Source organism: Sciurus vulgaris (assembly GCF_902686455.1).
Source record: "Sciurus vulgaris genome assembly, contig: HiC_scaffold_616_arrow_ctg1, whole genome shotgun sequence".
Lineage (NCBI taxonomy): Eukaryota > Metazoa > Chordata > Mammalia > Rodentia > Sciuridae > Sciurus > Sciurus vulgaris.
The window spans coordinates 196,537-219,041 of NW_027632404.1; the positions used below are offsets into that span (position 1 = coordinate 196,537).

General features: G+C 39.9%; 1 protein-coding gene across 1 annotated transcript; it reads right to left on the reverse strand.

Annotated features, from left to right (window-relative positions):
* Positions 1–3,951: 3,951 nt before the first annotated feature.
* LOC306652850 (protein FAM217B-like) lies at positions 3,952–6,881 on the reverse strand. The gene has a single exon (XM_079125514.1). It carries the CDS (start codon positions 6,764–6,766, stop codon positions 5,795–5,797), a length of 972 nt encoding a protein of 323 aa, XP_078981640.1. The 5' UTR covers positions 6,767–6,881; the 3' UTR covers positions 3,952–5,794.
* Positions 6,882–22,505: the final 15,624 nt, after the last annotated feature.

A 22,505-nucleotide genomic window follows, 5' to 3' on the forward strand; every position in this document is an offset into this window, starting at 1 on the left:
TGGAGTAACTGCCCTCTATCTCATGGTCCCTCAATCTAACTATTGTGAATAGAGTAGCTATAAACATTGCTGTGGCTGTGCCACTGTAGTATGTTGATCTTAAATCTTTTGGGTATAAACTGAGTAGTGGGATAGCTGGGTCAAAAGGTGGGCCCATTTCAAGTTTTCTGAGGAATCTCCATACTACTTTCCAGAGCAAATGCACCCATTTGCATCTCCACCAGCAATGTATGAGTTTGCCTTTTCCCCCACATCCACGCCAACACATACTGCTTGTGTTCTTGACAAATAGCCATTTTAATTGTAGTGAGATAAAATCTTTGCATTTCTCTGATTACTAGGATGATGAACACTGTTGCATATATTTGTTAATCATCTGTATGTCTTCTTCTGTGAAGTGTCTGTCTAGTTACTTACACCAATTATTTATTGAGTTCTTTGTGGTTTTGTTGTGAATTTTTTTTAAGTTCTTTATAAATTTTGGAGATGAGTGCTCTATCTGAAGTCCCTGTGGAAAAGATTTTCTCCCATTCCATAGGATCTCTTTTCATATTCTTGTTTTCTGTGCTGAGAGTTTTTTAGTTTGAATCCATCCCATTTATTGTTTCTTGAATTAATTTCTTGCTCTCTGGGAGTATTGTTAGTAAGTCTGTTCCTAAGCTAGTATGATGGAGATTTGGGTCAAATTTTTCCTCTATTTGGTGCAGGGTCCTCAGAGCTGGTTCCTGTTGGGTCAGGAGTCCTGAAGGCCAGAATATTTACTTTTTTAAAAAACAGAACAGAATATATAAAATGAGTAAAATCACAATAAGTACAAATTTTTAAAAGCTAGAGAATGCCTTACATATCACCTTAACCAATAAAATGCAGTTTGATTAAGTGCCAGAAAGACCCAATAATACTTTTTTGTATTTAATATATATATATATATATATTTTAATATATATATTTAATATATATTTAATATATATATTTATATTTAATATATATTTAATATATATTTAATATATATATTTAATATATAAATATATATACATATATACATATATATATGTATATATATATATTTAATATTCAATTTTGAAGCAATATTCAATATTCACCAGGATAAAATTAAGATGAAAGATTAATTTTGGGGTAAAAATATTCCAGCCCTGGCTAGCTCCTCTTCCCAGTATTATAAAGGGATTTTCTAATATTTTCTTTCTTTTATTTTTTGGATAATATCTGTAGTATAATCACTCCTCAGGATAGAAATCTGATGAGTCTTATAAAAGGCAACATATCCAGATGGGAGAAATATCTTAGAGCAGAACACTGGAGATCTGGATTCTCATTCTGATTTCAACATAGTTGGTTTGCATATTTTAAAATTTCCTGGCTTTGTTTTTTTGAATGAAGAATGGAGACAATAATAGAGCTTTACTTCCCCAGGATGATAGTGGAATAAAATTTTCCAAGAGGTATCTGCAGACATTCTCTCTAGTGGCAGTGATGTCATTGATCTCTTATAACTTATCATATATTGATGTGGTTTTCCAATTTCCAAGTCAGTTGCCACAAAACTTTCTCCTAACTGCCAGTAATTTGCACGATTTTTTTCAATTTTAAAGAACAGAGCTAATTCCTCCAAGTCCCAATCTGCTCCCCTTGTAGATCTTTCCACACTCCATTTCTGAGAAAAGCAGAGATGGTTCGTGGTGAAGAGTACAGGATTTGAGACCCTGAATTTGGGAAAGATACTTTGCCTCTGTAAATCTCAATGTTCCCATCTGTATCAATGACTTTCATATGTCATTATGGGTAAGGTGGTCCTACTGTGAAAAACTGGGCAGAGTGAGTGCTCAATTCTTAGTAGGTATTGCTTATTTTCCCCTCTAGGTTTTCATATAATCTCTCTAGATTGAAGAAACCCATGTGGCTGGCAACGGAAAATAAAAATAACCCTCCCCATGTCCAATCACATTCATATATCTTCAGGACACAAGGGTCTTGAAAAGGGCACTACTGGGCTCTCTCTGTTAGCCAGTGCCCCTTAGGGGTCCTCAATATGTTCTCAAAGAACAGGGTTCCTTTGTGCTGCATTTAACCCTTGTCTCATTTCTATTAAAGTGATAGAAGGGGGCAAAGGTGAGACTAGGGACTGATGTAGTTCCTAATCCATCTGCTCCACTCAGCTGCTGTCATAAGCCTCAGATTCCCCACTTTTCCTTTTTGGCTTAGACACGTGCAGGGTGTTGTGTAAAGGTTAATTGGTGTCCAGTTATAAGGGTTAAGGGGAGAGCTAATAAAGAGTCAAGCATAAAGGATGGGGAAGAGCAAGAAGTGGCTTCTGTGGGAAAGCCAGTCCAGTTTATTATCAATTCCAGGGTCATATCAAGTTACACTAGGTTACATAGTACAGTTATCTTTGTTCATGTCCAGATTACACAATTTTCTTGCTTCTCAGAGTCCACTAGGACCAAAGGTTATTATAATAAGATAGTGTCTCCAGGCCTTAAGGACCGAGGACTAGCAGAGTATTTCTAAGTCTTTCAAACACAGCACCTATTGTATCCTGAGGTGTTGGCTCAACTGAAAGACTTTTGCTCCTCTGTACTTTGACTGATCTGAAATCCCTACAGATCCCCCTTTTTGTTTGTATGGCCTTTAAAATAGAAAAGGCTAGTATTCTGTTCAAGGAAGGTGGAGAAAGAAAGAAAGGCAAACATTGGCAAAAATAAGCAGAGTATAATAAAGCAAATATCAATAAACATCCTCCAATGAAAAGCTCTTTGATCTATGTGAAATTTGGTAGCCATTAGGTTAACCAATCTAATAAATCCCATCTTCCATCATCTTTTTTTTTTCCAGCTATTTTTCTGCTGTTTAATTGATCTCAAGGAAGGAAGAAAATGAGTTCACAAAAACGTACAGGAATTTGGTTCTATACAAAATGAAACATACCATCGTTAAAATAGCCAATAAACATGCTGAAGATTTTCCAGGTCATTTAAAACAGTGTCCTGAACATGTACATAAATAAATAATAAATACTGCCTCTGTAATCTTCAAATGCAGTACCACCAAGAGCTTCATATGTTTATGTAACTACTTGAGTAAATGAGCAAAAAAGTGAGGAAACAGCATCATATATGTCGAGCAGCAATTCTGGTCTCTGGAATGTAATCTAGATGACTGAAGAACTGCCACCCACCTTCTCCTCTTAGCAGCTGTTCAGACCAATGGGCACATCTCCCCCACTTCTATCACAGGCCACCAATTCGACCCCCTTCAAGTTATTTACAAACCTTTAGCCCTTTTACGCATTTAAAGACTTGGAAAATAGTCCGACTTTAAACAATCACAGCAAATACTGATGGGTTTTTATAGTCCATTTTTACGCTTCTCTACAAATTTGTCCACAGAGGGGAAGCCTGAAATAGTTTTTCATATACTCTTTTGGATTGTTTTGACCTCAGATCATTTTAATAGGTCTAAATGCAAGGTCAGAAATGAGAGGCACTTCTTGAAAATGCAAGGACTCCTGTCACCAGACGCGGGATTTGATGAACCGCACGAGTTCACAGCTCAGCTTTCCAACACTATCTGCACTGAAGTACCCCGATTCTCTTCTGCAGCTGTCAGTGCACTGAGATGTGCTGGCTATACGTATCACAGCATCAAATTAAGGTTGTGCTTATGCAAATCCTGTAGCAGACCTAACTTTAAAAAAAAGCTTAATACTCTTCATTAGGAGCTCTGATCCCATCCAATAATACTGGTTAAAATAACCAACCTGAGGCAAAAAAAGTAAACAAGGAAAGTCAGTTTTTCAGGCTTTCAAAACTGTCTGAATACATGACGATTCCCCAGAGGAAGCAACTGACTCTAGTTAACACAGCTGGGAGGGGAGGCACTGCCTCAGATCAGTCAACATGGTCCTCAGCTCAGACACGTGGGAGGTGAGAACACCCAGGAGAACGCACCTCAGGCAAGGCAGGGCTCAGCACGAACCCTCAGCGCATATAGGAAATGTGCATGTGCACGATATTATATTACATATATTAACTGGTCCTGAAACTTTATAAAGGGCTGCATAAAAATCTTGCAGAGAGGTGCCAACCACACATAATGGGCTAATCTGTTCTCCCGAGGAACAGGGCAGGCCAGGGCACATGGGATGCCACTCAGGAACCACAGAAAGGAGGATTAAGAGCAGTGCTGCTTTTCAAATGCAGTGCATCTACTGAGGGCTATGGAAGCAAAGCCTACTACATGGACATTTCTGTTGACATAAACAGGCATGAGACCTTAGCACAGGGCATGCTTTTTCCAGTGGGGTGGTGCATGAGGTGAAGAATCTGCAAAACCCTGCACCTAAAGTCCTACTGTAAAATCTCTCATCTGTGGTTTACTATGATTAAGATCAGTTTTAAAAAGAAACATTATTTAGCCTCTGTACACTCTTTTAACTATAAATGTCCTTGTGCTATCTGCAGTAAGAGTTTATATGCCATTATGTGTTCAAATACAACATGCAAATTTTTCATTTGCCCCAAAGGTGAAAAAATAAAAGCAGATATAAAAACAAAACAAAAAAACCCCACAAAACACAGCAATTGTTTGAAGGGATAAAATCAACCAGTCATTAGAACACACACACACTACCAAGAAGCTGTCAGCCAAAGGTCTTGAAGATACAACAGTCAACAGAAAGTTCACAGCACAAGAACAAGATGTCACTTAACTGCAGGAAGGAAGACACTTGTAGAAGAGCCAGGAGACCAAGTCCAGATGTGGACAGTAAAAACACATCCAGCAACTTCATCCACACTCCCCTCCCCGCCCCCACACACAGACGAGATTATAAAACCCTGCTCATGCAAGCTGAAACAGATCCTTATTTTTGATTAAGGACAACAGGATCTAGGTCCCATGAATTTTCAGCCTTTTGCAGGCCCTTCCTCCCGGCTTCTAAGAGGGGCTGTTTCTGTGGACTCCTTAAGGGAAATCTTCCACACCAGAAACTCTTGGGTGCCACGCAGTATGTTTGTGCCCCACCAAACAATAAAAATCATGCTTTGACCTGCTGGCATTCCAACTGGAAAATCTGCAAATTATTTTTATTCTGTTTAGAGAATTCAGAAATGGATTTCACCACTGCTTCTAAATTCAATGTTCCCTTTAAAAAAAAAAAAAAAGTCCCATGTCATAAGTATTGAAGTTCCAGATGCCGTTATCTGTAGTGAGTGAGCAATTTAGTGACAAATGACCGCTCAAAATAGAAACTGTGTACTCCCTGGCCCAGGAGGAACAAGGCTTCTCCGGGAATAAAATGAATACAAATTCTCCTCGAAGAGCTTACACAAAAGCAGGAGAGGCAGTGGATCAAGAGCACCTTGTTTCAAGTGCTAGGATTTCACGTCATTTAAAACAGTCTGCCTGTTTGACACACTTACATGCAAGAGGAAATGGGGAGCTAACCGGTCCGTACTACCCAGGCTGTCTACCACTCTAGAAGCTTCCTTGACTCTTCCGGAGCACTGCCATGTTCCTGAATATGGCACATACTTTGGTTAATTTTTACCTAAAGGGTTCTCAAATGTCTAAGACTGTCAAGCAAAGAAAGGCTTATGTCATAGCAAGACACAGATTGCTGAAAATAACACTACTGGTGTGGGGTGGGTGGACTCAAGAGCCTATCAACCACTCAAATGTCAGTCATAAAATGCCTTCAAATTCACAGTATTGTAATTTTGGAAGAGCTCCAATATTTAGGTCTACATGTCTTGGCAGACTATCATTTCAGACACTATTTCAATTTATGTGTGTTTTGTTTTACTCCATTTGCCTTGAGTTTCTTCTCACTGGGTACAGTGGCATGACCACAGTTATTTGCATTTCCCTTTTTCTTAAGATGAGCATGTGCTTGTGCTCTGGAGCTCTTATAGGAGTCTGCCGAGTCCAGAATCACGGCTGGCTGCCTGGGAATCCGGACATTACCGCTGGTTTCTATCTTGGGGCTGCTGCCACTGTAAGACAAATCCCAGCGCTGCAGCTTGCTACCCTTACTTGATTTCTTTTTCTTTTCTTCAGTCCTCGTCTCAGGGGTTTGCTTCCGAGAACATACACTAGTGCTACTCGGTACATCAGGGGATCTGGGGGAAGTCTCAAACGCATAATAGGAGGGATGAACTTCTCCATGGGGCCAACATTTCTTTTGTGAAGGGCCTGACTTTGCAGCCCCTTCCATGTAAGGTGGTGGCCTGGACAGGGCAGAAGCAATTAGCTTACTTCTCCCTGGGCTCTTCAGTGCCCCTGAGGCCCCAGGGGCAGTGGGAGGCCTTGCCTTGGCTGCCTTCCCCTTTTCACACTGCACGGTCTGGATCTGCAGCCACTCCAATTGAATGAGCCTGTCAATGTACTTGCCGAGAAGTCCCCCAGCCCGGGGCACCTCCATGGTTCTGCACTCTGCATTCAGAAGCAGGGCCATATCCCGCAGGTCCCAGGAGCTGAAAGGGGGCGGAAGGAAGTCAGGATAGCGGTACTCAGGCTTGGTGCGACCCTGCCCCGGGGGAAGGTCAAAGTCAATGGGGTCAATTTCTTCAGCTCGAAGCTTGAGATCTGGAGGGAATAGGGGAGAAGGAGGAATGGGGATTCTTTCCGAATCTGACAGGTCACTCCCACTTTCCTCCTTCACGTCTTCCTTAATAATTCTCATGGACTGAAAGTGAAGAAACAGCGTATTCTCCAAGGTCTCGGGGTGCCTAGAGCCTAGGGCCATGGCCTGGGGCTGGCCTCTGGGGGAGACCCCCAAGAGGCTGCTTCTCCTCTGGGAGGAAGCGTGGGCTCCGTAGGATTTACTCTGTCGCTTTCCTGAAGAATTCCTTGAATGTTGGGCTTTGCCCCAAGATGGGCCAGCATTCGTATTGCTGCTTTTCTGATCATACTCATTCACCCTATTCCTTTTCTTGAGAAATTCACATGGTCGACTATCATCTAGGGCTTGATGAACTGTCTTGTCTGTGCTGCTCAAAATATTCTTGCTCAATCTGTTGGAAGATGATGACAGCTGGGGAGGTGACTTCTTTATTCCTCTTATGTTTGGAAAGAATTCACCACCAATGGAACTTCCTGGTCCGGGGTCTGAGCAGGCACCGCTGTGATCGATCGGTGCGCAGCCCAGGCAATGCAGACAGAAATCGATCAGACCCGCGCCGAGGCCGCCGAGAGCACGTGACAAGGCCGCAGCCCGCTGGCTCCGGCGCCTCGCGGGACCGACTGCGGTCGCTGCGGCAGGGCGGGGGCGGCGCTGCGGCCCGGGCTCGGGAGGCACTCTCTTCTATCATCTTGTTGCACCTTCTTTACAATGTTCTTAAGATGATCCAATTCCCTTTAAATGGGGTTACTATTGTTAGTTAAATGGAAGGAACAACACATATTATTAAATTCTGACATCCGTTATGATGTAACATCAGAAAATAATCAATAGCTGCCATATTATCAAGAATAGATTGATGATACACATTTCTAAAGAATTAACAATTTTTGCTGAGTACTGGGTCACCACCGACAAGAATACAATAACACAGAAATAACACAATAATAATCAGCTTAGATGTGGAATTCTGGGTAAGTTTGGCAAACAGAACTGTAACCAAATTTCCCAGGGTACATTCTAAATCCAATTGTGCTAGGAAATATTGAGTAGATGTTAAAATCTTTACATCCCCCCAAATCACTAGACTGAGGGTTTCTTGGCATCTTGTTTTATTGGAGTTCCTTCTTTGAATTAGGGTCCTCCTCATCCAGGGTCAAATAGAATTTGGGAATCAGTTTGGGAAGTCCTTGATGACAACTCATGATGATGGATGGATCTCACATATCTGGCAGGAATTCAAACAGAACCTATAGGAGTAAAAACAGCTGCATATCCCCTTCCCCACATAATTAAAGATGCAGGGTTCTGCCATATTGATTATGGTGGAACTTGATATTTTATCTAAATCTTTGGTAGGGGTTTCTCAGATGAAGTGTACCTGTCCAAGATAGAGGACCAATTATGTGTATTATCTTCATACTGTACATTAAGAACATATCTTGTGAACAAGGCAATATTGAGAGCATTATTAACATGAGCAAGGCTATGTTCCCTTTTTTGTTTTCTTTTAAAAGGCACATTTTAAGTGTGTGATGTGCACACTCTATTAAAGCCTGCCCAGTAGGATTGTGAGGTATTTCATGGGTTAAAATTATATTCCATTGATTACAAAACTTAGCAAAGTAACTAGAATTATAAGTAGGGGCATTCTCAGTTTTTAAATGATGAGGTTTGCCCATGGTGACAGTGCAAAGGAGCACATGAGAGATACAGGCTGAGACCTCTGAACAACGGGCACTGGCCCATCTAAAACCTGGGGATGTATCTGTGGTAACATGTAAAAAGAAATAGGGATGAAAATGAAGAAAATGAATTATATTTATCTGCCAAAGGGTATTATAATATAAACCTCGAGGGTTTACCATTTCCCAAGTGGTGAAACAAAAGCGTTTAAAATGAGAGCAATTATTAACAATGATATGGGCCTATTGAGAGGAAATAGAAAAGGATTTCATTAAAAATAACATTTTGATGACAAAAGTGTGTGATACCATGGCATCTGAAAGAGAGGATAAAGTAATTTTATAGCAGCATCAATATGAGCATTTTCTTCAGTGAATTGTCCAGAAATCTTAGTGTGGCCACATATATGAGGAAGAAATACTGGAGTTGTATAATCCTGTAAAAGACATTGAAGAGTAATAAGCAGGGATAACAAATTAGAGTCCAAATGAGGTGAACATGTTGCAGAGAAAATATGAGGTATAAGTTTGGTTATATACTGAGAATCTGTAATGACGTTTAATGTTGTGGGAAACAAATGAAGAGCCAAAATAATTGCAGCTAATTTTGCTCACTGAGGAGAAACTTGAGGAAATGTGTAATAATCAGCCCATTTTTTATCGGTGAATATACATAATAATATTATTGTTTTCCTCCATCAGTATAGACAGTAATTTCACTATAAAATACAACGGAGGAGATTATAGAAGGAGCATGAGAACTTGACACAAGGAAAGGCATTCATCCTGAGGTGCATAGAAAGCAATAGGAGTTAAAAATTTAGTTAAGACAGCTTGAGAAAATGAAGAAAATTTTAAATACTGTAAATGTTAAGTCTTTCTATAAGTAAGATAAAGAACATGAATATATCTGTTCCTGTAAGAGATAAAATATGATGATAACATTCTGAGATCATTTGAATACATATCGGCATAAGGGAGAACATTTTTTTCCTGAAAAGTGAGGAGAATATGACCACTGTACTACATACAAGATTTGATGATAAATGGCAACAACTGAAGTAAAGGCGTAAGGCTTTTCTGTAAAGATTATTAGAGATAAAAGAACATTGAGTGTTGGGAGTCTATAAGAACTGTAAATGACTTCTTATTAACATGCTGAAAAGTGGCAGTGAGTGAAGAAGTTAACTGAAAAAAACTGGTGGGATTATGTTGTTTTCTCAACAGTTAAAAAAAGAGGTGACAACATATCAGTAGTTAAAGAAATATAGGGTAGAGCCCAATTAAAATGTCTTAATAGTTGTTGTAAATGAACTAAGAAGAATTTTGGAGAAAGAGTTAAGTTTGGAACACAAAGAATGGAATAAAATTGGAGTATTTTATGCCCTAATTAGTTAACAGGGAGTTATCATTGAATTTTTTCTGTGGCCACATAGCGGCCAGATTGTAACAGAATGTGTCATAATTTAGTTAAAGTGTGTTCTGTAAGTATTGGCCCAGAAATCAAAATATCATCCATGTAATGATAAACAAGAATATGTGGGAATAATTGTCAGAAACATTGAAGAGCATTATTCACAAAATGTTGATATAATGTGCATCTACTGAACATACCTTGAGGAAGAACTTACCACTGACATTTATCAGCAGGCTTATGATGATTGAAAACAGGAACTGTGAAGGCAAATTTTTCTCAATCATCAGGAAAGAGAGGAATAGTAAAAATAAAAGTCTGTTAAGTCTATTATATATAAAGAAAAATCTTGAGGAATTAAATTAGGATTAGGCAATCAATCCACATTGAAGTGGACCCATATGTTGTATATATTTATGAATTCCTCTTAAATCTTGTAATAATCTCCATTTCCCTGATTTTGTGTTTATGATAAAAATGGGTATATTCCATGGTCTTTTAGAAGGTTCAATATGTCCCAATTTTAACTGATCTTGAATGAGAGCCTCTGCAGTTGCCACCTTCTCCTTAGACAATGATCAATGTTCTACCCAGACAGGAATGGTGACCTTTCACTTTAATGGAAAGGTGGTCATTTCCACAGAGACCCCTATAAATAAGGCGACTCCATAGGCATTTGTAACTTGTGTAAGATGTCTTTGCCCCTTATAGGAAAGTGAATAGCCATAATGCACGTTTGAACGTGAGTAATAACTTGTGAGTTGGAAGAGGTGAAGCATTGCAAACATAGAGACATTTTAGACACCTGTTTATTATTTTCTCTGATGCCCAACACTGGGATGGCCCTCTGAAAGAGTCATGCACAAGGCCACATTGAGACAGGTATGACTGTTACATCAGCACTGGTGTCCAATAACCCTATGATTGACTGCTCATTTAAAAAAATGGTTAATTTTTATCTATTTTCAGTAATAGGTAATCATAATTCTATAATACTGTAACCAAATTCTGTATTTCCTCTTTCATTGAGGTTGTTGGGCAGTAATACAAGGAATGACAATTAATTGAACTATGGAGGATCCTTTGGGGAGAATTAAAGGCATATGAGACAAACTTAAATGTATACTACACCAGTGTAATCAGAATTGATCACTTCTGGAATTATAGATTTTTCTTCTTTAGCACTGTGAGTGTGGGGCAAAATTAAGCCAAAGTTACATTTGGGTAGATGCCCTTGAGTTTGGGTAAGAATTTTATAAACTTCCCCAGGTAGACATATTTGAGCATCCTTAGTAGTAAGCAAATATAACCCTGTGCTCCCTCTGGTAGCATGAAAGAATTTGTGGAAGGAGATTCTGTTTGAACTGTAAACATCTGTGAAGGAGACATCTGCATCTTCAGATGAGAAGGGTTCCTCTTCCTTTGGCCTTGGGTCAGGAGGTGACCCATAATTAGCTTTCCTGACATGTCTGTTTTAGATCTGCATTGATTAGTCCAATGAAATACCTTATGACACATTGGATATTCCTGATTGGCAGCCTCCCTCCTTTTTTTAAATCTTACAGTCCTTTGATAGATGACAAAGTTTTTACAATCATAACAGTTTATCAAAGCCATGTCCACTCCTGGGAACTTGGGTGGGTGCAACCAAACTCTCTGGTCTGCTGAGGGGTGAAGGGGAATTGGAAAATAAAGATTCACAAACACAGGCCTTGAAGATTAACCTGGGATCAGGTGAAGCTCTGCTCTCTGATGGAGATGCAGCTCTAAAAACTTATGCCAGCAATCTTTACATATTATCTCATTATCAGATTAAAAACTATGCAATTCTTTATATTCAGGAAAGTTTCAGAAATTAGGACTTCCTATGTAGTTTTCTGTAGTTGCAATCCATAGTTGGAAAGTGCAATGATAGGGCTTTTCATAGCTCTCAAGATAATCCATTGTTAAAAGTTACTATGAAGCAGGCAGATACTTGGAAAGCAGAGCTGGTGAAATAGTGTGGTCATCTAGCATAAGAATTCCTTCCTTTCCTGGAGCTGTGTACCTCATATGAAGGTCAGAGCTAATAGGACTCTTGAACAGAGCCTGCTCATGCAAGGCATTGCCACAGTAGCTAAGCATCCTGTGCTCTTGCACAGAAACATTCCCAGGCTCTAAGCATGCCACAGCTATGAGGTTATCAGAGACAATCTCAGTAACTGCTCTCCAATCCTCTGTCACAGCATTTCACAGGAGGGGTTGGGCCCCATGGTGCCTCTTGTTGATAGGAATAAAAAAATGCATTAATTTCTCAGGAACAGTTACAGCAACTTTGTGTGTCACTACAAAGCACAGAGACTGTGGATGGGTGCAGGGCACTTCCTTGTGTACATATAGAGGCAAACCTGCATGCTCCAGGTCCAAGACCCACAGTATTTCCTTTTCCTTCCTTACCTTCATGGGTCCCACCTGGCCCACAGCACCTGAGCACACTGTCCATGCAAGCCAGGCCTCCAAGCCCCACCCTGAGCCCATCCTGAGATGCAGCTGTCTGAAATATCCGCCCCAGTTCCCTAGGGTCCCATGCCTGCATGATCAGTGCAAAATTGTAGGAGCATGGGAGGGACTGAGTCTGGGCTTGAACTGCCTCTCTGCACCATCTTCTTTGGCACAAGTGGCACGTGTGAAGGGACCCTGAATGGGGAGTGGTGACTGCTGCCCAGGGAGAGATGACAGTGAGCCAGTGCTCTTTATTTTCAGTGTGGTAGGGGGGCGGGTCAGTGGTGGCCGCCAGGAGTAGCCAGGCAACACGAAATCCTGCAGGGCAGCCACTGTGTCATTGCTCACTCCAGCACAGGGAACAGGGTCCTCTGTGGTTTAATACGGCGCAGTGTACCCTGAACTAGCGTGCTGGGAAGGATTTGAGGATTTTCTCAGCCACAACCTGGCGCCAACACATGTGATGCTGGTGCAAGGTGGTGGGCCGCCAAATTCCACCCTGCTGGTAGTGGATGTTGGGCGATGCTGGCGCTTCAACTGCTGTTGTTATGGGAGCCTTTGGAAAGTTTGTGTGTACTTGACACTGGTGCCATCAGGGGACTTGGGCCTGTTTGTGCGCCAGGTATGGTGGAGGGGGTTAGGGATCACAGGCCAGGGCATCACCCTAGTGGTGTAAGGTGGGTGTAGGCTGGGTGGACTCCCCATCTGGGGTGGTCTCCGGGACACAACATCAAGAACTTGGCAAGCATGAGCTTCTGGGTTCTCAGCTTTTCCTCAGAGTTACTGGGTCATGATGGAGCATCGCTAGGTCTGGAGGCAGTGAGTTGGTTAATGTGGTATGCCTTTAATCCTTGAGGCATCCACAAGAGGAAAACTAAGCTAGGGAGTGTGTGCCATGTTTCTGCTTTGTTTCTTTAATCAAAGTTATGAAAAACCTTTAAAGCTATGACCTCACCCTCTGCTCTTTCAAAGAACATTGGAGACCCGTCCCATTACCCTGATTAATGGTGGATTTATTAGTGTCTGAGTCTCAGCACGACACACTTCTTATCAAAGGAGGACTGACATTTGGTGAACTTCAAATATCAAGTGCCAGTCACAGCAACCCACCCTTTCAGTCCTCTCCACTTGGCCCTGTCCTCCATGTCCCCCAATGACTTGTTCCGTAACTCAAGTGGGTGTTGTGTATTACCTGGAGCAAAACTTTCAGTGTCTGCAGTTTTGCCAGTCCACTGTTTCTCCCTCTGTTGACTTCTATTTAGAAAACAGAGAGGTGAGCTCTAAAATATGGAAGGAGGATCGGCTGATTTCAAATGACCTTTTGAAAATGGAGATGCAATCTCTTGTGCAAGAGCTTTCCAACTTAAATCTGAATTTTCCACCTAAACTTTACCAAACCTGCTAGGTAGCATCTTCTTTCCCAGGAGTTTGCTCTTTAAAAATATAAATACTTGTATTTAATGGGGTCTTGGAAACGTATAAGTGAACTTGTTTTGCTGCTAGCTGCTTTAGAGAACTTAACTGTAGTATATTCATTACCTGTATCCTGAAATACTGCCACACTAAGAAACTGCTAACTCTGGGTTTAATGGATGTTGCCAGCATTGGCTCTGTTGTATGTCAGGTGAAGGTGATTCAGGTGAGTCAGTGATTTCTGTTTGATAACATTTTAAAGGTCTGAACTCAATTATGGTCAGATAGCTTGACAACATAAATTAATGCTTATCTTATGTTTTTTTATTGTAAACAAATGCGATACATGTTGTTTCTCTCTTTGTTTATCTTATGTTTTGAAGTCATTTTCCTCCCTCAGGCTTTCATAAATGCATCCTTTCATGTTTTACTGCATGAAAATAAATTGCTCTACTGTTAGTTAACTCTTTCACTACTTATAAGAAGTTTATTTCATGTACCTGTGATTTTTGCTTAATAATCTGTGAGAAAATAATTGAATCATTTTATAAAATATAATGTGTGGATTGATTAATTCATAGTTACTCTTGGATTCACTATAATTAAAGAAATACTTTTTTCATATTTTCCTGTATCACTACAAGCTCCATTAAAATATTAAGGGTTAAATATTTTCAAGTATATTTTATTGTTTTCCTCCTGAACTTCTAAAGAAACACATGATTCAAATGTATTAATTTATAGAAAATAAATGTGCATGTATTTTTATGTGAGCATTGTGCATTGTGAAGTAGTATTGAAGTGTATAATTAACTTAAGGAAAACAATATTTACTGAGAATAACATGGATGTACAACCAGTTTTGTTCCTGGAAGACATATTTACAAACTATCTAGAAAGTACTTCTTGTGATATTTGTTTACATTTTTAAATTTTCTATGCTTGATTTACCAGGCTTCTAATGAAAATTTGGATAAATTTAGAGTTATAATCACTTGTATATTGGTTCACTATGGTTCAATCATTTAAAGTTTTATTTAGATAAAATTCTTAAATTTAACTGAAGATTAACTCAGTAAGGTTAACCCACATACAGCAGCTTCAAACAAGATTATGACTTCTCTTTATTTGTCAATTTTAAAATTAAGAAAATGTTAATAAATATATTGAGAGTGATTTAGTTGTTCAATGTAGTTGGCATGATAGATTTGCAGAGATCATGCCAAATTCTACAGAGAACAGGTAAATGATAACAGATCACTAAAATGGGCAATAATTGTTTCTCAATGATTTCACAGGTTGAAGGATAGGTGTTGAAAAGACCATGAGCACAATCTTCACAAAGGTGATTTTCTAAACACCAAATTAACTCAGCATGGGCCATTCTCAAAATTGGTTCACATATTAAGTTATAGACCAATACTATAAAATATAAACATTGTGTATATCACCAGAGGACACAAATTATCTCTCAGATATCATAATTTGCCTTTTCTAATAATGGGCAAGTCTAGACTGAAGAACAAAAGATCCATGCTCTCAAAAGCTAAGAAAATTCTAAGGATACCCCCTCATTTATAACCTTCCAAGGTAAAACAGTGCATACCACCAGCAAGCAATAAAACAAAGCATTAAAACATGAAAAATCGATGACAGGGGTTTCAACATGGTGGAATAGAGAGTGGCTGCATTTCATGTTGCTCCAGGACGGAGGATTCAAGAAGAGGAGATATTGAGAGACTTGGGACCAACTCAAAGCCACCGGGTGAGTCTCTCCCATTGGGGAGGCATCCCGGAAGGGGTGGTAGTCCCAGAACGCAGGGAACTTTGTGAAGTAGAGCTGCCCAATGAGACACCCCTCCCCCCGCTGGAGTGGTGAACATGGACAACTGGGAGCATTGTTGTCCGTGTGAGCATTGGAGGCCTTCCAGCACAACGCTTGTACTCGGAGCAACCAACCAGTTCTCCAGTGGCTGCCCAGAGGAGGAGCTGCATGGCGAGCTGTTTGGATTCAGAACGACCACTCCTTAACACTGGGGGGCTGCCCAGAGGAGGAAGAGAAATGTGGAGGGTCACTTGGACTTGGAGCAACCCATCGGGGCTCTGGGGGGCTGCCCAGAGAAGGAGCTGCGTGGTGAGCTGTTTGCACTCAGAGCGATTGCTCCTGAACACCGGGGAACTGCCCTTAGGAAGAGAAGGAGTGCGGCGGGTGGCTTGGACTTGGAGCGGCTGCATCAGGGCTACGGGCAGCTGCCCAGAGGAGGAGGTGTGCAGTGAGCTGTTTGGACTCAGAGTGACTGATCCTGAACACCAGGGGGTCTGCTTGGAGGAGGAGGAGGAGTGCAGCGGGTCGTGTGGACTCAGAGTGATGCACCAGGGCTACGGGCAGTGGACCAGAGGAGGAGGCGCAAGGTGAGTTGTTTGGACTCAGAGCAACAGCTCCTGAACACCGAGGGGGGGTGCTGCCCAGAGGAGAAGGAGGAGTGTGGTGGGTTACTTGGACTCGGAGTGACTGTACCAGGGCTACGGGCGGTTGTCAGGAGTAGGAGGTGCGCAGTGATTTGCTTGCACTCCTAGAGACCACACTGGAAAACTGGGTGGCTGTATGGAGGAAGAGGAGTGTGGCAGGTTGCTGGGACGTGGAGTGACTGTAAGGGGCTCCAGGTGGCTGCTCAGAGGAGGGGCCGCATAGCCAGGCGATTGGGTGCAAAGCAGGATCCCAGGACCTAGGCGGCTTCTTGGTGGAAGAGCTGCACAGAGACAAGCTGAAGGGCAGAGCAATGTTTTCAGGACTGCAGGCAGATTCTCTGAGGAGAGGCAGACTAAGGAGACTCACCTGTGAAGGGTGAGGCTCCCAGACCAAGGAGGTAGGTCTGGGCTCCTGGGAACGTTGCAGAGCAAGGCAGCCCATCCTAAGGCAGTAGTTGTGGATTGAGGGGAACCTCTAGGACAGAAACTGACCAGCGAGACCTCTCCACTGTTTGAGACTTCCCTACTGGGTGAGGTTTTCCCACAGGATGGTAAAACCAGAGACACAGGCCCAAACAGACCTTGCCTCAGTCCACAGCCTAGTTCCCCTTTGGATGACCGTTGGTCAACAAGTGGAGGCACCTCTGCCCACTAGCAGGGAATATACCCCACCTGAAGGCCACCACCCCTAGAGAGGAAGCTTCCTAGTGGAGCACCAAATTATCAATTTCCTCGAAGATATCAGGCTACTGAATGCTCAGAGGGGATATATTAGAAATCTTCAGGGACATTATAAGTCAATAGAGGAAATCTGAAATATCTCAGTGCTACACTGATACCTGAACCATATGAGAAAATGAGGGAAGAAAATGCCCCAAACAAATCTAGGTGTTACATCAATAAAATCCAATGACAGTATGGCAGAAGAAATGACAGAAAGGGAGTTCAGAATGTACATAATTAAAAAGATTAGGGAAGCAAACAATGAGATGAAAGAGCAAATGCAGGCACTGAACAATGAGATGAAAGAGCAAATTCAGGCATTGAATGATTGCACCAATTCACAGCTAAAAGAGCAAATACAGGAAGCAAAAGATCATTTCAATGAAGAGTTAGAGATATTGAAAAAAACAAACAAACAGAAATCCTTGAAATGAAGGAAACAATAAACCAAATTCAGAACTTCATAGAAAGCACAACCAATAGGATAGAATACCTGGAAGACAGAACCTCAGGTATTGAAGACAAAATATTTAACCTTGAAAACAAAGTTCACCAAACAGAGAAGATGGTAAGAAATCATGAACACAATCTCCAAGAACTATGGGATATCATGAAAAGGCCAAATGTAAGAATTATTGGCATTGAGGAAGGCTTAGAGAAACAAACCAAAGGTATGAACAATCTATTCAATGAAATAATATCAGAAAATTTCCCAAATGTGAAGAATGAAATGGAAAATCAAGTTCAAGAGGCTTATAGGACTCCAAATACACAAAATTACAGCAGACCCACACCAAGGTAAATTATAATGAAATACCTAACATACAAAATAAAGACAGAATTTTAAAGGCTGTGAGAGAAAAGAACCAAATTACATTCAGGAGGAAACCAATATGGATATCAGCAGGTTTTTCAATCCAGACCCTAAAAGCTAGAAGGGCCTGGAACAACATTTTTCAAGCCCTGAAAGAAAATGGATGCCAACCAAGAATCTTATACCCAGCAAAACTTACCTTCAAATTTGACGATGAAATAAAATCCTTCCATGATAAACAAAATAAAAGAATTTACAAAAAGAAAGCCAGCATTACAGAACATTCTCAGCAAAATATTCCATGAGGAAGAGATGAAAAACAAAGAAGCAAATCAGCAAAGGGAGGAATTATCCTAAAGGAATTGTTAAATAAAGGAGGAACCAAGTCGTGTCAAAATAAATAAATCAATAAAATTTGAAAAATGAACCAAATGACCGGGAATACAAATCATATCTCAATAATAAGCCTGAATGTTAATGGCCTGAACTCATCAATGAAAAGACATCAACTGGCAGATTGGATTAAAATGTAAGATCCAACAATATGTTGCCTGCAAGATTCTCACCTCATAGAAAGAGATACCCCTAGACTAAAGGTGAAAGGATGGGGAAAAACATACCATGCACATGGACTCAGCAAAAAAGGTGGGGTAGCCATCCTCATTTCAGATAATGTGGAGTTCAAGCCAAAGTGAATCAGAAGTGATAAAGAAGGGCATTTCATACTGCCTAAGGGAAGCATAAATCAGTAAGACATAACAATCATAAACATCTATGCCCCAAACAGTGGCTCGTCCATGTATTTCAAACAAATCCTTCTCAATTTCATAAACCAAATAGACCACAACACAATAATACTAGGTGATTTTAACACACCTCTCTCACCACTGGACAGATTTTCCAAACAAAAATTGAACAAAAAAACCATAGATCTCAATAACACAATCAATAATTTAGACTTAATGGACATTTATAGAATATACCTTCCAATACACTTTCTTCTCAGCAACACATGGATCCTTCTCTAAAATAGACCATATATTATGCCACAAAGTTAATGCTAGCAAATACAAGAAGATAGAGACACTACATTGTATTTTATCAGATCATAATGGATTGAAATTAGAAATAAATAAAAGAGTCAAAAACAGAAACTACTCCAACACCTGGAGATTAAACAATATGCTATTATGTGATGAATGGTAACAGAAGATATTAGGAAGGAAATTAAAAAATTCTTAGAGGTAAATGAGAACAAAGGAACATCATATCAAAATCTCTGGGACACTATGAAAGCAGTACTTAAAGGAAAATTTATTTCAGGGAGCGCATTCAGTAAAAGAAATAAAACTCAACAAATAAAGAATGAGAGTGGTCCTGCAGGTGAGTAAGAAGTGTTTGACTCCACATAATTCCAAGTGGCTGCATGTCTCCCACCCCTGCTTCCAGTTTCCATTCTCCTAAGGAACTGCCACCCCATCCCATCCTTACCAGCACAACATCAAACAAAAAGATACACAATGGAATAATATTTAGCCATAAAGAAGAAAAATATTATGGCATTTGCAGATAAATGGATGGAATTGGAGAATATCATGCTAAGTAAAATAAGGCAATCCCAAAAAACCAAAGGCCAAATGTTTTTCCTGATAAGTGAATGATGATATTAAATGGGGATGGGGCATGGGGTGAGAGAAGAATGGAGGAACTTTAGATTATGTAGAGGGAAATGAGTGGGAGGAGGGGGTTATAAAAATGGTGGAAAGAGACAGACATCACTGCCCTACGTACATGTATGATGACATGAATTCTATGAATCTACATCATGCAAAACATAGAAATAAAAATTGTACCCCATTTGTGTACAATGAATCAAAATGCAGCCTGGAAAAAATAATTAAAAGATGTGTTCACATTAGATAGTCAAAATACTACTGTATACTCACTTCACATGTAAAAAATAAAATCCTCAAAATATTAAGTTAGGATTTTCTAAAATCAGAAAAAGACTGAGGAGGACCACTGGGTCTCAAGCAGTACTCTCTCCATACTTATTCAGATTTCACACACTTCCATTCACTCTGAGACAGTAATGTGCCTTATCCACTTCCAAGGACTGTACCTCAGTGGCCGCCCATCCTGCACATGAGTTTCCAAATACATCAGCTGTTGCATTCAACTTTTAGTGGCCTAACTATATCTCCTTAACACACATGACCCTGCCCATGCCCAAATGATTTCTTTTTCAGTCTATAAGCTTCTGGCAGACCTGACCATGAAGAATTCCAATGCCCTGCCATGAGATACACATCACCTTGAGTTCCAAGTATATCTCTTCTCTTGGGTTTCTTCTCCAGGGATGAGAGAATAGCCTCTCCTCACATTTTTTATGTAAGAGATTGAAACTTTGGTGGCCAATATTTCTCCCCAAACACCTGCGATAAGAAGAAATATGATCAGATCATCATTATGAACACTCTTTTAAGTACCAGTACAGTCTGAATCCCAGTGACCCTTAGTTCTTCCTTAGATGTGACATGAAACCTGGAGCATTATCAGAGGTTGTGCATAAGTTCCATGCCTAGGTCTGGATTCAACTACATAATCTTGCAAAATCTTCCCAACTCCCTGTTACAACATGTGTCTGGCCAGGATCAAAACACATTTGACATTTAGGGAATTTGGAGTTTTAAGAGTTAAATTTTATAGATTACATGAGCATAACTAGCTACTTTTTAAATGAGTGAGTGAACAAATGATGAAATGAACTGTATCTGACACTGAAGGTCCAACAAAGAAACTAATAAAAGTCACTCATATTTGACTAGGTAATGAACTGCACATGAGATGCACAGTTGTGATGCCTCCCTAATTACCCAGCCAATATTAGAATGGTTTCAATTTCCTAAGAACATCATCAAAGTGGGAGGAGGGAAGGGGAGGGCTGATGGAGCACAATTCCTAACAGTGTGCAGATGTAGGCAGCACTTAGAAAAGCCTGAAAATTTATTTTGCGAAATCTACCTAAAAACAGTTCTGAAAGACATAAGAAGCAGGTGACTCTGAATATTAATGTATATTCATGTGTCTAATTAGAGTGTAATCAGCAGAGATGGGCATGAAAATAATAATGTCACCACATGATATTTACTTTACAGGTGAAATCATGTTTTCCCACCTACAATTTTATTCAACAAATAAATACTCGCAATCATAACTCCAAGAACTTAGGAGGGCAGCTACTACTATCTTCATCTGAGGTATCCCATTATCTCAGCTTTGTTGAGGATAGTTATCTGACTTGCCCAAGTTCACAAAGTCACTATTTTCAGGTTTGAGACTAAATCCTTCATTCCAATGTACTTCATTCAACACCACATTTCCAGATGTCATGTGCTATCTGGTTTATTTATTAATTAATACAATAAATACTTACCTACTCATCTGATAAATATTCACTGCTGAGTATGGGCAATCACTGTGGTTAAGTTTCTGAGCCATTTCTTTGCCTCCAGGGATTACAGTGAGTACAATTAACCCAGAATTGCAAGGTGTATACATATATAGGGCAGCAATAAAGAAGCAGTATTTTATACTACATAATAAAAGCACTTAAAATGTTTCTTGCTTATGACTGTTGCCAATTCAAAACATTACATGGACACAGATTTAAGAGTTGTAAAAGAGAAAGTTATGATTCAACTAATATTCCAGGATTGATAACTTCAGATTTGTTGCTCATTAAAACTTTACTTTAATTATCCTAGTTTTAATTAAAGCATTTAATAGAGTTGATGAAATGAAATTATGAGCAACTGACTCGAGATATGTAATAGGCTAATATTTCTTTAAAAATGCCTTATTGTCACTAGATCTGTGCATGTAAAATGAAGTGACATTTGATTTCAAATGAAATATAGGTACACAGAATATTAAAGTGTTGCCATTAAACACTACTTTGTCAACTGAAGTGGAACAAAGTCATTCTTAGAGCCCACCATTCTGTGGTTGTTCAGTTTGCAAAGAAATAATTCCTGACCTCACACACACCTTCAATAGCAGCACAGCTTCAGCTAACTGCAGACACCAAGAGAAGATACTAAAGACCTCAGTTACTTCAACTGCACCAATGAATGATGCAGACCTCAATATTAACCATTCATCTACTGCCAACCAGTGGCCATAACCGGGCCTAACACTGCCTGTGAGACAGCCTTTCTCAAGCCTCCTGACAATGTCTAAGAAAATATAAAATTCCTATAATATTTTTGGCCAGTTAGGCTTTCACTTTGCACAGGGGTTCCTGTGTAAAGCATAGGACAGGCAACTGAGTTAGCAGACTGGACACTATTTGCTTAACCAACTGACAACACATTAGAAGAAATGCCAGAGAAGGAGTTTAGAATGTACATAGTCAAACTGACCTGTGAAGTAAAGTATAGAATAAGGAGTAAAATCAAAGAAAAATACAGGAAATGAAAGATCACCTCAATAAAGAATTAGAAATTGTGAAAAAAATACCAAGCACAAACTCTTAAAATGAAGGAATGAATAAACCAAATTACAAATTCAATAGAAAGCATCACCAACAGCCTAGATCACTTGGATGTTGGAAACTCAGACAAAGAAGACAAAATATATACCCCTAAAATAAATTTAATGACCCAGAGAAGATGGAAAAAACCATGGACAGAACTTCTGAGAAATATGGAATAACATAAAAATACCAAATTTAAGATTTATCAGAATAGACGAAGGAATGCAGATAAAAACCTAAGGAATTAACAGTCTTTTCAATGATACAATAGAGAATTTCCCAACTCTAAAGAATGATATGGGAAATCAAATACAAGAGACTTATAGGGC